This window comes from Danio rerio, chromosome 8 (assembly GCF_052040795.2).
Source record: "Danio rerio strain M-AB ecotype USA chromosome 8, GRCz13ab, whole genome shotgun sequence".
NCBI classification, from domain to species: domain Eukaryota; kingdom Metazoa; phylum Chordata; class Actinopteri; order Cypriniformes; family Danionidae; genus Danio; species Danio rerio.
In genome coordinates, this window is record NC_141028.1 from 13,447,068 (window position 1) to 13,465,000 (window position 17,933).

The following is a 17,933-nucleotide window of genomic DNA, read 5'->3' on the forward strand; positions in this document are numbered from 1 at the left end:
ACTAAAATACCTTGTGTACTATTATTTATACTTTTTTTTTTTTTGTAATTTTGTTTGTGTTTTATCTTAATATTTTACTAATATGTTTATTTTTTTGGTATTTATTGATCTATTTATATTATATCTATCATTTTTTTATGTATGTTTGTTTAGAACATGTATTTGCTAGTTTGTTTGATTAATTATAATTATATAGTTATTATATAGTTATATAGTCAGCGGCCACTTTTACGATAGGTACACCTTACTTGCACTGGGTTGGACCCCTTTTGCCTTCAGAACTGCAAAAAGATTTTGGTTCATATTGACATGATCGCATCACGCAGTTACTGCAGATTTGTCGGCTGCACATCCATGGTGCAAATCTCCCATTCCACCACATCCCAAAGATGCTCTATTGGATTGAGATCTGTAGACTGTTTAGGCCATTTGAGTACAGTGAACTCATTGTCATGTTCAAGAAAACAGTCTGAGATGATTCACGCTTTATGACATGGTGTGTTATCCTGCTGGAAGTAGCCATCAGAAAATGGGTCCACTGTGGTCATAAAGGGATGAACATGGTCAGCAACAATACTCAGGTTGGCTGTGGCATTTACATGATGCTCAATTCGTACTAATGGGCCCAAACTGTGCCAGGAAAATATCCCCCACACCATTACACCACCACCACCAGCCTGAACCGTTGATACAAGAAAGGATGGATCCATGCTTTCATGGTGTTGACACCAAATTTTGACCTAACCATACGAAAGTCGCCGCAAAAATCGAGACTCATCAGACCAGGCAACTTTTCTCCAATCTTCTGTTGTCTAATTTTGGTGAGCCTGTGTGAATTGTAACCTCAGTTTTCTGTTCTTAGCTGACCTGAGTGTCACCCGGTGTCTCCTGCTGCTGTAGCCCATCGCCTCAAGGTTGGATGTGTTGTGCATTCAGAATTGCTCTTCTACATACCTCGGTTCTAACGAGTGGTTATTTGACTTACTGTTGCCTTTCTATCAGCTTGAACCAGTCTGGCCATTCTCCTCTGACCTCTGGCATCAACAAGGCATTTGCCCCCACAAAACTGTCGCTCACTGAATATTTTCTCTTTTTTGCGCCATTCTCTGTAAACCCTAGAGATGGTTGTGCGTGAAAATCCCAGTAGATCAGCAGTTTCTGAAATACTCAGATCAGCATTCTTCGTTTTAAAAATCATTTAAAAACACCAATTGATTATGATGATGACGATGATAGCCTTGGCTGGGTCAGATTGTATTTCTTTGTTGAGTTTGCATGTTCTCCCTTTGTTCCCGTGGGTTTCCTCCGTATACTCCAGTTTCCCCCAAAAGTCCATAGACATGCGATACAAGTGAATTGGGTAAGCTAAATTGTCTGTTGTGTATGTGTGTGAATGAGAATGTATGGGTGTTTCCCAGTGATGGGTTGTAGCTGGAAGGGCATCCGCTGCATAAAACATATGCTGAATAAGATTGCGGTTCATTCCACTGTGGCGACCCTAGATTAATAAGGAGACTAAGCCGAAGAGAAAATGAATGTATGAATAATGATAATAGGGTATGATCAAATAAAATAATGTAAAATAAAATAAAATAAAATAATGCAAGCAACAATAATAACAATAGGAAGACGTTTCTTTGCAAGTAGGTCATCATAAGTGTGGCATCATCATCAGGTTTGAAAGGCCGAACAAATTCCCACATGCAGCAGTAGGACGAGTGTCCAGTAAATACATCAGAGTATGTGTGAAAGGGCCTGAAGCTCTGTCTCTTCAGTCCTCCCTCCCCCTGAACACACACAGGTCACGGCTTGTTGCTCATCACTACAAAACCAGTCAGAGCCAGTTTCAGCTCTTCAAGGGACTGTTGTGCCAAGTGTGGTCATGAGGACACGTCTACAAACATGCACAAATCCTGATTTTCATGTTTGGGAGCTTCCTGTTACGTGAGGATCAAAATGCCTGACCTGAAAACCACTGTGCTGAATCTTGATTGCAAACAATTTATATGTGTTGAATTTAAACAAACAAATTAAATTTAGGAATGTTTAACCTTATTTGTTTGTTTAAATTCACTCCAAATAAATTGTTTACAACTGTTGGAATCATTTCTTGTCGGCTTAGTCCCTTTATTAATCCGGGGTCGCCACAGCGGAATGAACCACCATTTTATCCAGCATGTTTTTACGCAGCGGATGCCCTTCCAGCCGCAACCCATCTCTGGGTGGAGATCCACACACACTCTCATACACTACAGACAATTTAGCCAACCCAATTCACCTGTACCACATGTCTTTGGACTGTGGGGGAAACCGGAGCACCCGGTGGAAACCCACGCGAAGGCAGGGAGAACATGCAAACTCCACACAGAAACGCCAACTGAGCCAAGGTTCAAACCAGTGACCTTCTTGCTGTGAGGCGAACGTGCTACCCACTGCGCCACTGCCAACTGTGGGAATATAAATTTATATTCCAAAGTAATGCAAAGCACGGCTGTGTAACTTGGTCAGACGGTTTCTGTCTCCAGAACATCATTTTGCACACTGCTTTCTGCCTTTGTCTTCGGGTGAAACTTACAGGTCGATGAAACCCTTTTTATGTGGTCAGTAGCTGGGCAGGTTTCTAATATGTTGTCATCCACTCTGCAGACTTACATGCTGATGAGATCAGGCCTGAAAAGGCAGCTTACCCTGCCAACAACAACACTTTATTTGCATCTGTCCCCACCTACATGAATCACTGTATGTAAAATGTGTAAAACCTAGTGCTTGCTGTGCAGTGGAGAGTTTCTTTAGATGACGCCACAGCCACGCTGAGTTCTTATTATTAAAAGAATTCTGCTTTGAAGACAACTGAAAGTTCTCCCTGGTTTTTTGGGCTCTTAGAAATTTACAACATAACTATTTAACTTAAAAACACATTTGGTAAAGCAATCATCTTTGAATCATTTTTTTATGTGTACTAGAGAAGTTTAAACATATTCACATTATGAATAATTAATAAATCTATCAATTGATAACCTTAACCTGTTAAGGCTCAAGGTGTTTTTTACATGCATTTTTTATTTCTCTTTGATATTTGGGTTTATTGGAACCTAATTAGAATAAAAACCAAAGTGTCTTTTGATATGATGAACTTTTAGAGAAAAACGATGTCCATATATGTGGACTTGTGGGCCAAATTTACATAAAAACTGATGCATATATAACATAGAAAAAATTTTTTACATGTTTTGACTATCAGAGAGTAAAAACAATTTTTTTTTGCCCATTTTGGACAGTTAAAAAATGTGTTTGGGACATTTCATTTGCTGCAAACAGTTACAGGATGACACTGTATGTCGGTAACAAAATATAAAACATTCAAAGTATTTTAAAAAACCACTTGAGAGCTAAAATGTGCTGTCCATGTATAGGAGGCTAATAATAATGCAACATTTGTCCATTTCAGTGGCTCATTGTCACTGGAAAAACAGGCTGTAAAAAAAGACTCTCAAAAAGCAAGCATTGTCACTGAAAGGAAAATGTTTTACTGTAAATATATAGCTTGATTGATTGTAACAATAATATACACTCATCGGCCACTTTATTAGGTACACCTTACTAGTACAGGGTTGGACCCCCCCTTTGCCTTCTGAACTGCCTTAATTCTTCATGGCATAGATTCAACAAGGTACTGGAAATATTCCTCAGAGATTTTGCTCCATATTGACATGATAGCATCACACAGTTGCTGCAGATTTCTCGGCTGCACATCTGTGATGCGAATATCCTATTCCACCACATCCTAAAGGTGCTCTTGGATTTAGATCTGGTGACTGTTGAGGCCATTTGAGTATAGTGAACTCATTGTCATGTTCAAGAGACCAGTCTGAAATTAATTCATTCATTTTCCTTCGACTAAGTCCCTTTATTCATCAGGGGTCACCACAGTGCAATGAACCACTAACTTATCCAGCATATGTTTTGAGAAGGTCGCTGGCTTGAGTACCGACCGAGTCAATTGGCATTTCTGTGTGGAGTTTGCAGGTGTTCACGTGGGTTTCCTCCAGGTCCTCCAGTTTCCCTCACAGTCCAAAGACATGCGCTATAGGTGAATTGGGTAAACAGATTTGGCCTTAGTGTATGCGTGCATGTGTGAGTGTGTATGGGTGTTTCCCAGTACTGGGTTGCGACTGGAAGGCATTCGCTGCGTAAAATATATGCTGGAATAGTTATAAATGAATAAATGAATATGTATTAATTTGATCATACCATTTTGCCGCGAGTGCAGTGGCTGATATTTAAATGTTTTAGTCTTGCTGCATCACGTTTGGTGCAGAAAGTCAAATCGCATCTTGTCATGTCACATGTAGTTAAGACACAGAGTGGAATATATGGATATAAATGGTTATTGACAGTTAATAGATCTTGAGTTAATCATTGCCACCTCTAGCAGTGAGAGTTGTTGGATGTACTGTAGAGTATGAACTCTTCTTTGGTGTTGAGTGTCTCTGTGTCTCTGTCCACTGTGGCTCTGGTCAGACAGTGAGCTCTGCTTCTGTCAGGAGCTGAAGCTCATTTACTCTGAGCAGAGACAGATGTGCTGTCAGAGCTTTAATCAGCACCACTGCAGCAGATCTGACCACTCCAGCTCTTATCCTGGAATCACACTCAATACCAGGTCAAGCTGCTCAAAAGTTTCAAAAACGTCTTTTATAACATTTAATTAAATGTCATGCATGTGATATTCATGAGTATCTATCTATCTATCTATCTATCTATCTATCTATCTATCTATCTATCTATCTATCTATCTATCTATCTATCTATCTATCTATCTATCTATCTATCTATCTATCTATCTATCTATCTATCTATCTATCATCTATCTATCTATCTATCTATCTATCTATCTGTCTGTCTGTCTGTCTGTCTGTCTGTCTGTCTGTCTGTCTGCCTGTCTGTCTGTCTATCTGTCTGTCTGTCTGTCTGTCTGTCTGTCGTTCTGTCTGTCTGCAATTATATACATCCATCCCTTCATCGTTTGATCTGTCATTCTCTTTATTTATGTCTGTCTGATCTGTCATTCTGTACATCCATCCATCCCTCCATCGTTTAATTTGTCATTCCATCCATCCTTCCTTCCATCTACCCCTCCATCATTTGATCTATCATTCTATCTGTCCATCCATTCATTTATCCATTGTCCGTCTGTCTGTCTGTCTGTCTCTCATTTGATCTGTCCCTTCCCCATCCCTTCATCATTTGATCTGTCTGCCTGTCTGTCTGTCTATCCATCCATACATCTGTCTCTCCATCCGTTTGTCCTTCCTCAAAAGAAGCACAAAGAAAAATTCAGAATAAGACGAGGGAGAAAAAAAGCTCAGAATATAAACGTATAAAACAGGACAACCCCAAATAAAATCACTTTTACTTGTAGTTTTTACTGTTTATTGTTGATTTATCTGTTCTATTTATTTCATTTTTATTCTATTTTTTAAATAGGTAACAATTCATTTTATTTGTTATTATTTACAGCACATTTTCTTTTTTTTGTAATTTATTTTATTATAGATTTTTAAATATATTGCTCATATACTGATTTATTTCTTTAGATTAATTTTTGTTTTCTTTAAATTCAAATTTTGCTTGAATTTAGTCCCATCTACTCACGTAGTCTCAGTTTCAATATATATCATTTTGACGAGTCCGTACAATCTTATTTTAAGAAAAGTGTACAATATATTGAAAAAGCAAGCATGAAAATCTAATCTCCTAATAGAACTGTTACTGTCTTGTGAGCAGATGGTAGGAAAACGCATTAAAGAGATTGAACATGAAATTATAGGAGTTAAGCCACTAATTTAATAAAGCCTAAAATTGCCATGAAATTAAATTGGTCCTGCTCTATCTAAACTTAGGCATGTTTATGAGCTCACATCTCTGTTTTGTCCTAGTTTATGAAGACATCCTGGTGTCCGGTCGAGGAGACTCGTTTTTCATCCGGACTCATTTTGAGTATGAGAAGGAGCTTCCACAGTGTCACGCTTTCTCCCGGGGTGAGATCTTCAAGGTGGTGGACTCTTTATATGACGGCAAACTGGGGAACTGGCTGGCCATCCGACTGGGCAAAGACAACCAGCTGTTGGAGAAGGGCATCATTCCCAATAAGAGCAGGTCAGATCCAATGCGTCTGCTTAACACCTGCTGAAAAATCCAGCTTAAACCAGCCTAGGCTGGTTGGCTGGTTTTAGCTGGTCGACCAGGCTGGTTTTAGAGGGGTTTTGGCCATTTCCAGGCTGGTTTCCAGCCATTTCCAGCCTGGTCTTAGCTGGTCAGGCTGTAAAATGACCTGCTAAATCCAGCTAAAACCAGCTTGACAAGCCTGGTTTAAGCTGGACATAGCTGGTTTTTGCTGGGCTCCCTGCCTGGCTTGGCTGGTCAAGCTGGATTTAGCTGGTCATCTCCCAGCCTGACCAGCTAAGACCAGGCTGGAAATGGCTGGAAACCAGCCTGGAAGTGGCCAAAACCCCTCTAAAACCAGCCTGGTCTACCAGCTTAAACCAGCCAACCAGCCTAGGCTGGTTTAAGCTGTTTTTTTCAGTAGAGACTGGCTGTTTGACTATTAAGTGAGGTTGGTAATTGTAGGGATCGTGAATCAAGTTGAGGGTTTATGGGTCACACTTTATTGGACTGTACAATTCACAGTTTTTATCCGCTATTTCATGTTTCTGCTCTATAATGCTCTATCTCTGTCTTTTTCTTCTATGTTGATCAGAGCGGAGCAGATGGCGAACGTCCAGAACACACACAAGGGCACCGGCAGTGACCGAGCAGATTTCTGGAGGCTGCGGGGTCAGAGAGCGGCTAAGAAGAAGGACCTGCGGAAGAGCCGAGAGGAGAGTTCAGCAGCCGTCGCCACCAGATTCCCAGCCTACGAGAGGGTGGTGCTAAGAGAAGGTGCGTCCGCATGCAGAGAAAGAGAACGATCCCATAATGCACTATTTGGAGACCGTCACTGGGTGGTCCTCATTATGCACTACTCTGGTCTGGTATCGTGATGCCTATAGCACACCATGCCATTTATATACTGTGTAAATATGTTATTTTTTATATTATTTTCTAGGCCATTTTGAAGTCGGCCTTCTTGAATTTAACTTTTGTTTTTTCAATGGAAAGAGGGTCATTTGACACATCAAACCTATTGAGACTTTCACAAGAAAAGCAATGGTGTGCTTGGTTTTAATATAACTTTATTCTTTCATGAGTTATTTACAAGTTTCTGACCACGTATAAAATGTGTTCAATTTGCTGCCCATTGTCAATGCAACCCTCTTCTCCCACTCTTCACACAATGATAGCAACACCGAAGGAGAAATGCCAGCTCAGGCTTCCAGTATCTGTAGTTTCAGGTGCTGCACATCTTGTATCTTCAAACCATAGACAACAAAGATAGCGGGCCATTCTTCATCAATGGAAACCTCAAGGCCACTAGATATTTGAAATTGCTACATGATGATGTGTTTCCCTCTTTATTCACTGGCACTAGGGGTGTCAAAATTAAACTTTTCTTCAGTGCACTGCGATGCAGACGCGGACAATTCGGTATCGGTTCAGTAATAAACATAACCGGTTATTATGTACTGACGTCATTTATCTCCTATGCGCTCTGTCCCGAGGGAGGTGAGCGCAGGTATATACAACACTCAGGAGCCAACTCAGGCCCGGCTCGTGGCATTGGCAGTATAGGCAATGGCTAAGGGTGCAGTACATCCAGGAGGGCACCAGAAATGAGCGCGGTTAAGTTAGTTTTGTTTTCGATATTCCTGACACATTCAGTTATAGACGGCAATTACCCTAAAAAGATCTTAAGTGTGTTTCCTACAAAAAGATAAAACTGGTTGTGTTTCACAGCTGCCTTTTTCTTTATTTTTGCTCGATATTATGACCACTTTTCTGTTTAAGCCCTCGCAATATGCGTTTAGCTGGAAGAGTTCGCGCTGAGCGGAGCTCTTAGTAAGGGACCGTCGGAAAAGTGCTTCTTTTTTTAGTTTTTTTTTTTTTTTTTTTTGCTCCGCTCAGCGCGAGGTCTCCCGGCTAAACGCATATTGCGAGGGCTTAAGTGTGTGTGTGTGTGTGTGTGTGTGTTTGTTTGTTTGTTTGGTGCTGTCTATGTTTGTGTATGAGTGTGAATGGTGCTGTATGTCTGTGTGTTTATACAGACAGCTTGTTATAGCCTCCCATCAAAACATTACACTGTGTAGGAAAGCATCGTCATTGCACCGTGTGTGAAGAGTGAGAGAAGTGGGTTGTATTGAAAATCCAACACAATGGGCAGCACATTGAACACATTTTATACATGGTCAGAAACTTGTAAATAACTCATGAAAGAATAAGTTAAGTTAAAACCAAGCACACCATTGCTTTTCTTGTGAAATTCCCAATGAGTTTGATGTGTCAAATGACCCTCGTCCTATTGAATAAACAAAGGTTGGATCCAAGATGGCCGACTTCAAAATGGCCACCATGGTCACCACCCATTTTGAAAAGTTTGCCCCCTCATATATATTAACATGCCACTAACAGGACGTTAATATGAACAACCATTCCCATTTTATTAAGGTGTATCCATAGGGTAATTAGACAAGTCATCATATCACAGTGGTTTGTATATGAAGATTATATATTAAATGAATTAGTCAAATAAAAATAACAGTATTCCCTTTTTTTCTTTCTCTATACTGGCCTGTTTATTCTGTTTTTTTTTTTTATATATTGATCCAATCCAATGTTGTTGCTCTGTGTTCAGGGTTTTTTAGTGTTTTTGATATATATATATATATATATATATATATATATATATATATATATATATATATATATATATATATATATATATATATATATATATATATATAAATATATATATATATATATATATATATATATATATATATATATATATATATATATATATATATAAATATTTTACAGTAAAAAAAATAAATAATAAATAAATAAATAAATAATAAATAAATATATATATATATATATATATATATATATATATATACATACATATATATATATATATACATATATATATATATATATATATATATATATATATATATATATATATATATATTTATTTATTTATTTTATTTATTTATTTTTTTTTTAACTGTAAAATACAAAGGGTGCTATAAAATCATGTACAGGTCAATACTATATGTATCGGTGCACTAAGCATGTGTTTTGCAGGAGGCTGAAGGGTTAATAAAAAATAGTTAAAAGAAAAAAAATAATAATTACACTGTTTTTTTTTTCTAATCCAGACCACTTCTATATAATGTGTGAAGACACAAGTAAACAACGTGAAAGAGATAGAAAAAGTGAAAGTTTAAGAGAGCCCATCACTGCCAGCAACCAATGTAATGGATAGCTAATTTCTTAATGTGCTCATCATACCTGCCTCTTTTCTACATTAAACATTCTCAGTAAGACAGCATCTGCGTACACATACATGTAACATCTGAGCAGACCAGACTAATGCTGCTAATGAAAGCCTCTGCAAACCCACACACAGATGCCTCACAAATGTTTAATAAGCTTGAAAAATGAGCTCTGAGCTCTTGGCTCAGAGAAATAAGAAAATGACTCAATAAAGGCCTGATTTATGAGGCAGAAGCCACAGTCGGGAATATAAAAGAGGCTGTTTTAAATTCAAAACTCTTCAGATTTTTTTGAACCCTCTCCATTTACATAGCTAAATCATTCATTCACATTCACCATTTTTTGTTTTATTCAGGCTTAAACGGATTCTCTGTGCTGTGAAATCTTGGTTGTGAGTTTTGTCTTCTTTCCACACAGCGGGTTTCCGGAGGCCAGTTGTGCTGTTTGGACCCATCGCTGATGCTGCTAGTGAAAAACTGGCCTCAGAGCTTCCAGACGAGTTTGTCATCGCCAGTAAGTTGCCAGATAGTAGATGCATTAGTTTTAAAGTATGCCAAATGAGTTCTTACCGTGATGAATGTTAGCAACGTGTTCAAAAATTATTCAATTATTTAAAAATGCCAATACAGCAGGGTTATACAGTTCAACCAATTCAACTATGACAGAAATGTGCAAAAACTAATTAGGAATGAAAATACAAAACATATAGAAATAAAACTTAAATCAAGCTATCAATCAAAACTACTATAGTATCTAAATTTAGTCAAATAACACTGCAATACATTTAAATGTTCACTTTTATTATTTATAATTATAAAAATGATAATGACAGTCTCAAACAAGTAGTTGAACTTGGTTTTTAAAATGTTTTTTCACTTTGTGAAGTTGCACAAACTAATTTCGAGTGGAGCAAGTGATTTGATCATAGTTGGTCTCTCATCTGTAATTATAATCCATCTAGCATTACTCCCTTATCTTTGTCTTTTGAAGAGTACATGTTCATTGACCAGACGGGAGCCCTGGGCTCAATTATCTTATTCTTATTATTAATTATCATATCTGAGTTCAGAGTTCTCTGCTGGGACAGCATGCCAAACCTGCGGTTATTATCAAGCAATATCTAAGTGTAAACTTTTGAAACAATATTTAGTGTATAATTTGCACACCTGCTTTTCCATGTTATTTTAAGTTGCACATCAATATAATATAATACAAAAAATGCTATATAATAAAAATATATAATGCACATTATTGGAGGTGAAGGAATAATGAAGGCTGGTTTGACATCATTTTAAGGCTTTTGACCAAAGGCTAGCATTTTAGCTCATGCCAAATAAAAAATATACAGTTGAGGTCAGAGTTATTAGCCCTCCTGAATAATTATTTCCTCAAATTCTGTTTAACAGAGAGCAGATTTTTTTCAACACATTTCTAAACATAATAGTTTTATTAACTTATTTGTAATAACTGATTTATTTTATCTTTGCCATGATGACAGTACATAATATTTTACTACACATTTTTCAAGATAATAGTATTCAGCTTAAAGTGCAATTTAAAGGCTTAACTAGGTTAATTACAAATATAAAAATAAAAAATAAAAATATATATTGCTTAAGGAGGCTATTAATATTGACCTTTAAAAAATTAAAGCTGATTTTATTCTAGCTGAAATAAAACAAATAAGACTTTTTCCAGAAGAAAAAATATTATCAGACATACTGTGAAAAATTCCTTGCTCTGTTAAACATCATTTGGGAAATATAAAAAAAAATAAAAATAAAGAAAAGAAAAAAAATCACAGGAGGACGAATAATTTTCACAGCTTCAACTGTTTTGGATATATATTAATTTTCAATTATTTGTTTAAATTTGTTAATTTTGCCAAATCTCACATCAGAAACAGAACCCAAAGATGCAGGTTCAGAAAAATCTTCCGGGGTGGTTCGTCTCAACACTATTCGACAGATCATCGAACAGGTAATTGTGTATGTAAACAAACACAATTGAACAATCATTCCACTCAACGTGTTACGTAATGCTCTTGTAAGTTGCTTTAAATAAAAAAAAACTGCTAAATGCATGAATTTGACTTCTGTAGGACAAGCACGCTCTGCTGGACGTCACCCCTAAAGCTGTGGACACCCTGAACTACACGCAGTGGTACCCAATAGTGATCTTCTTCAACCCTGACAGCAAACACGGGGTGAAGGCCATGAGGCAGAGAGTCATCCCCAGCTCAAACCGCAGTGCCCGCAAACTCTACGACCAGGCTCTGAAGCTCAGGAAAACCTGCTCGCACCTGTTTACCGGTCAGTCCCAGGGGTCCAGACACCTCACTGAAAAATCTGTCAATATTTGTCAGTATCACAGACTCCTTTTTGGAACAACACAGGAGGTTGTAATATTCACAAAAATGTATATATTGATATGTTTGGATTTACAAAAATTTTATATTGATGAATGTGTTTTTGCTAGTTTAACAACCAGTAAGTTGCTCTTAATGAGCGACTCACTGAATCATTCATTTAAATGATTTGTTCAAAATGACAGATTCATTTCAAAATGAACCAGTTGACTTTTATGAATGGATCATTGAATCAATAGACCCTTTCGCACAGTGATACTTGTAAATATCTGGAAAATTTCCGGAAAGACTTTACAGGTAAATTCAAAACAGCGCTATTTACACAGGCAAGGATGTTCTGTAAAAATATTCAACAGCTTTTATTTTCATAAACCGTGCAGATGTGAATGCGTCTAAATGTTCTGATCGGCTGGAGTAGACGTCTCACGTCAGCGTGTTCTAATCGTGAACTCGCTCTTTCCGGCAACAGCACAGCATTCCTGCAAATTACAAATAATGTTACAACATCTCTTTCCAGAAAATTGCTGGAATGAATATGTTTTCAAAAAAGGGCCTCTTCACACATTATCCTTTTGCCAGTAAATTTACGGAAAAGTCGGTACAGGTAAGTGTGGAAGGGGCTATTGACTTAAATGATTAGTTCAAAAGTAGATTCATTCAGGAATCAAATGTTGCAGTGTTGCTCTGAAATGCATAAATCTTCTGCTCATGCAGACAATATTGGGTTTCAAAGGTAAAACTCAATAATAATAATTGATAAAACGGATACTCTTGCATCTGTCATGCCTTATAAATAAAAAAAAGCTCATGACATACATGACACATTGTTTGTTGTCACAATGTTTATTGTCAAAGTGAGTGACATACTTTATGATAATGTCAGTTTGCACGTCTGTAAAACAATAAGTATAATGTAATTTGGCTTGATTTAGGTGGCACGGTGGCTCAGTGGTTAGCACTGTTGCCTCACAGCAAAAAGGTCGCTGGTTTGAGTCCCGGCTGGGCCACGAGTTTGCATGTAGGTGCTCCGGTTTCCCCCACAGTCCAAAGACTTGCGCTATACAGGTGAAACCAGAAGTTTAAACACACTGTATAAAAAGACACATAACCATTTAAAAAATAGTCAGATGTTAATGTGACTAAACTTTACTCTTTTATGTAAGTTAGGATTCTTAAATTTGTTTCGGTCATGCTCAATAGCAGAATAATGAGAGAATTTTTTTGAGAAATTGTTATAACTTTTCTTGAAAGTCAACTTTACATACAATAAGATTATTATGCCTCTGAAAAAGCTCAGATGATGGTGTCAAGGTTTTGGACGTTTCTGATTGGCTAATTGACAACATTTGAGTTAATTGGAGGCACAGCTGTAGAATAGTATTTAAGGAAAACCTCAAACACGCGGCATCCTTGTGTGACAACATGGGAAAATCAACAAGCCAAAATCAACAAAAAAGCAGATTACAATTTGCTAAATTACACTGGGAAAAAGAATATTTTTGGAGACATGTCCTGTGGTCTGATGGAACTAAGATTAAACTGTTTGGCCATTATGACCAGTGTTACATTTGGAGGACAAAGGGGAAAGCTTACAAGCCTATGAACACCATCCCAACTGTGAAGTATGGGGGCGGCAGCATCATGTTGTGAGGCTGTTTTGCTGCAGGAGGGACTGGTTTATTTCACAGCATAGATGGCATCATGAAGAAAGAACATTATGTAGAAATACTGAAGCAACATCTTATGACATCAGCCAGGAAATTAACACTTGGCCACAAATGGGTCTTCTAAACAGACCATGGCCCTATGCATAATGCCAAATTGTTTAAAATGTGCTTTAAGGACAACAGAATGAATGTTTTGTAGTGGCCATCACAAAGCCCTGATCTCAATCCTATAAAAAAATTGTGGGTAGAGTTGAAAAAGCTTGTGCGAGCAAGACAGCCAACAAATCTGACTCAGTTACACCAATTCTGTCTGAAGGAATGGGCCAGAATTCCTTTAAACTTGTGTGAGAAGCTTGTGGAAGGATATCCAAAACATTTGACCAAAGTTAAACAGTTTAAAAGCAAAGCTAAAAAAAATACCAAGGAAATGTATGTAAACTTTTGACTGTTTAGAAATGAATAATTAAAAAAATATTTAAAAATAAATTATCTCATTATTTTGGCATTTAGTAAATGTAAATCATTTAGGTAATCCTAACGGACCTAAAATAGTAAATGATTAGTATGATTTACCATCAGACATTTAAAAAAAAAATGGTTATGTTCCCTTTGTTAGACTGTATGTAAACTTCCAGTTTCAACTGTAGGTAAATTGGATAAACTAAGTTGGCGGTTCATTGAGCTGTGGTGACCCCAGATTAATAAAGGGACAAAGCCGAAGGAAAATTAACATTAATTTACATTTAAATTACACAATTGCACAAACAAGCATGCACAGTTTCAGACAGATCATATTTGAATTCTGTTTACTCCCAATATTTAATAACAGTGAATTCAGAAGAAGTGGAGTATTAAGAAACAAATAAGTCAAATCTTGTGATTGTCAGATATCACTGAATTTGCGGTGACACTGATTCCCGGTTCGTAAATCTTTAGATGATTAAAGCCGCTGATGGAAACCCAGTGAGAGAAATAGATCAGGCTGAGTGTAGAGAAGGGTTGACCTAAATGGAAATGTTTTGATTTTCTCTCTGTGGTCCCCCGTCGGCCTGTCAGCTGTTATCGATCTGAACTCGGCTAATGATGCCTGGTATGGCAGTCTGAAGGAGGCCATCAGAGAGCAGCAGAGCCTCGCTGTGTGGGTCTCAGAAGGGAAGGTAAAGACACAGATCTCCAGAACCTTCTGTTCACTCTCAAACAACACCTCCCCTTAAAGTCAACATGAAACACTGTTCACAGCCTACTGCACATAAGCTGTCTGAATCAAATCCAGAATAAAAGCAAGACAAGACACTAAATTTAACATTAAATATGAAAAATTGTTCTTTTAATTTGTTTATAAGGAATTCATATGTAGTTTTTAAGCGACAATGATGTCAAATCAGACTTCATTATTCTTTCACCTTCATTGATGTGCATGCAAATGATTTTAACATGGAAGAGCAGGTATAAAAATGATGCACTGAATTTTCAGTTTTTTCCATAATAAAAGTTAATATTTAAATGTATTGTGTATGTAATCCATAAATATTGTATTTATGCTTTAATAATTGTATAAAGTTATATTTTGTTATAATATAAAATATTTTTATGTGTATTTTTATGAGGTAGTGAATAAAATCCATTTAAAATATATAACAAAAGGAGCTTATTACTAGCTCTTTGTGTTAATGTATGTAAGTGTGTGTACATTTATATTCATTTAAATTATTCAAAAAGTATAATATTTTTAAAAATATATATCCTTATATAATCTAAATTATATCCTAATTATAATTTAGAAAATGGCTGGAATGTTTTGTATCCCGGACGAGCCCCCAATTTATGCTACGACCCCAAATGTCTAGGGCTGGGGTTGAAACACATGATAAAGAATATAAATAAAAATATACTGTTGGCAAGTTATGATTTTAATGCATACATTTTGTTTTTATACTTCTATAATCTCATAGAATTAAATGAATTATAATATAAAATAATTGCACGTGTATTTTTATGATGTAGTAAATAAAGTACATTTAACATATATAATAAAAGGAGCTTATAAATAGCTCTATTTTGTGTTTATGTATGTATGTATGTATGTGTGTGTATTTTTATATTCATTTAAATTATTAAAAAGTAAAATATTTTAAAAAATATATCCTTATATGATCTAAATTATATCCTAATTATAATTTAGAAAGTGGCTAGAGCGTTTCGTATCACAGACGAGCCCCCAGTTTATTTAAAGACCTAAGGCTGTCTAAGGCTAGAGTTGAAACATAAGTTTAAAGAATATAAATACATATACAGTTAGCAAGTTATGATTTTAATGAATTTTGTTTTAATAATTTTATATTTTTATTAAATTAAATGAATTATTATATAAAATAATTTCACATGTTTTTTTATAATGTAGTAAATAAAATACATTTAATATATATAATAAAAGGATCTTATTAATAGCTCTATTTTGTTTAAATACAGTTGAAGTCAGAATTATTAGCCCCCCTGTTTATTTTTTCCCCAATTTCTGTTTAACGGAAAGAAGATTTTTTCAACACATTTCTAAACATAATAGTTTTAATAACTCATCTCTAATAACTGATTTATTTTATCTTTGCCATGATGATAGTAAATAATATTTGACTAGAAATTTTTTGTGAAACTAGTATACAGCTTAAAGTGACTTTTAAAGTCTTAACTAGGTTAATTAGGTTAGCTAAGCAGGTTAGGGTAATTAGGCAAGTTATTGTAGAACTATAGTTTGTTTTGTAGACTATCGAGAAAAAAAAAACTTAAAGGGGCTAATAATTTTAACCTTATAATGGCTTTTAAATTTTTTTTAAGCTGCTTTATTCTAGCCGAAATAAAACAAATAAGACTTTCTCCAGAAGAAAAAAAAATATCAGACATACTGTGAAAATTTCCTTGCTCTGTTAAACATGATTTGGGAAATATTTAAAAAAGTAAAATAAATGCAAAGGGAGGGCTAACAATTCTGACTTCATCTGTATGTATGTGTGTGTATTTTTATATTCATTTAAATTATTCAAAAGGTATAATATTTAATTTTTCTAAATTATTCTCATATAATCTAAATTAAATCCTACTTTTAATTTAGAAATTGGCTTATGCATTTCATATCCCGGACGAGCCCCCGATTTATGTACAACCATGAATGTCTAGGGCTGGGGTTGAAACATAAGTTAAAGAATATAAATACATATACAGTTAGCATGTTATAAATTTAATGACCTTCAGGTTCTTCTTACTCCTTAACAGAGCCGAAAAACAACTTCAACGTAAAAATTGCTCAGTTTACTGCTTCTTAATACAAAATGGGTATTACAATAATCACAACAAGCAAGGGAGAGAGCACCTTAAATTCGACAATTTAAGACAACTAGAAAACACGACAACAGGCTATTGAAAAAAAAAGCTTGGAAAAGCTCTTTATCTCTCCCAAATGATCTGACTCCATTGGTTTCGTTTTCAAAAGATGCTGCGTTCGCCGAGCACCAATCACAGTGTACACCTGCAGCATGTTTAATTAAGGCGGTGCGACCTGGAAACAGGCATTTTAATTATAAACAAAACTATAAAAAAAGTTTTCTAAATGTGCACAATGTGTCAAAATAAAGATCAAGATTCATGTTGACTTTAATGCCACATTTTACAACATCTCTTTACTTTAAAACTTCTCCATTCACATTTCTCCCGATACTCAGCGTTTTCCTCCTAGTTAAACCTCTAGTTTACCTGCTAATGCACGTCCTCCTCTTCTTTAAACTCCCAGTAGTCGTTCCTCATGTTTTTTCTGTGCTTTTACTGTTCATCATTCTTGCTCTACAGCTTCCGTTCTGTTTTGTTTTTGTGTTTTTCTTTTTGTTCTTCGCTCCTCTATGTACACAAGATCCATCATGTGTCTCTTTTAGCTGGACGGGACGGAGGGCGATCTGGACGTTCATGATGACCGCATGTCATATCTGTCGGCCATGAGCGCTGACTATCTCAGCATGGACAGCCGGATGACCAGCGATTACGACGACACGGCAGACGAGGGCGGCACGTACACTGATAACGAGACCGACGAGCCGCTGGACCGGCAGCGAGTGTCCGCCATCAGCCGCTCCTCTGAGCCCGTCATGCCAGAGGAGGTCAGAGTACACAGAAACACTTGCTGAGCTTATAGGTCCCGTGAAATCAAAATGATGTTTACTTAGATGTTAGCATCAGTATGTTTGTCTTAAGGATATCTATAAGCTAGTGAGCTCCAAAATAGTGACAAAATTTGCATTTAGGAGATATAAACATCTCAAGCTTGCAGTTTGTCACTTCTGCCTAAATGGGTGATAGATTTTTCTGATGTCATACTTCAGTTTCTTGTCAAATCTTGACCAATCAAATGCTCTTAGTATGTGCTCCGCCCCCTTTTAAGACGCTTATCATTTGCTTTTTATTTAATGCGCTTGAGCTCA

The 17,933-nt window shown here is 36.3% G+C and overlaps 1 protein-coding gene across 12 annotated transcripts in view; it reads left to right on the top strand.

The window, feature by feature from the left end:
* tjp2b (tight junction protein 2b (zona occludens 2)) overlaps positions 1-17,933 on the top strand; it is a 197,722-nt gene that overhangs the window by 168,444 nt on the left and 11,345 nt on the right. For 8 of the 12 annotated variants that reach the window (XM_087263115.1, XM_087263111.1, XM_087263114.1 and 5 more), the window contains 7 exon segments: positions 5,937-6,156; positions 6,758-6,939; positions 9,853-9,948; positions 11,336-11,415; positions 11,537-11,747; positions 14,527-14,627; positions 17,391-17,612. In XM_087263115.1, the coding sequence (XP_087119241.1) occupies positions 5,937-6,156; positions 6,758-6,939; positions 9,853-9,948; positions 11,336-11,415; positions 11,537-11,747; positions 14,527-14,627; positions 17,391-17,612 (1,112 nt within the window). 12 annotated transcript variants of the gene reach the window in all.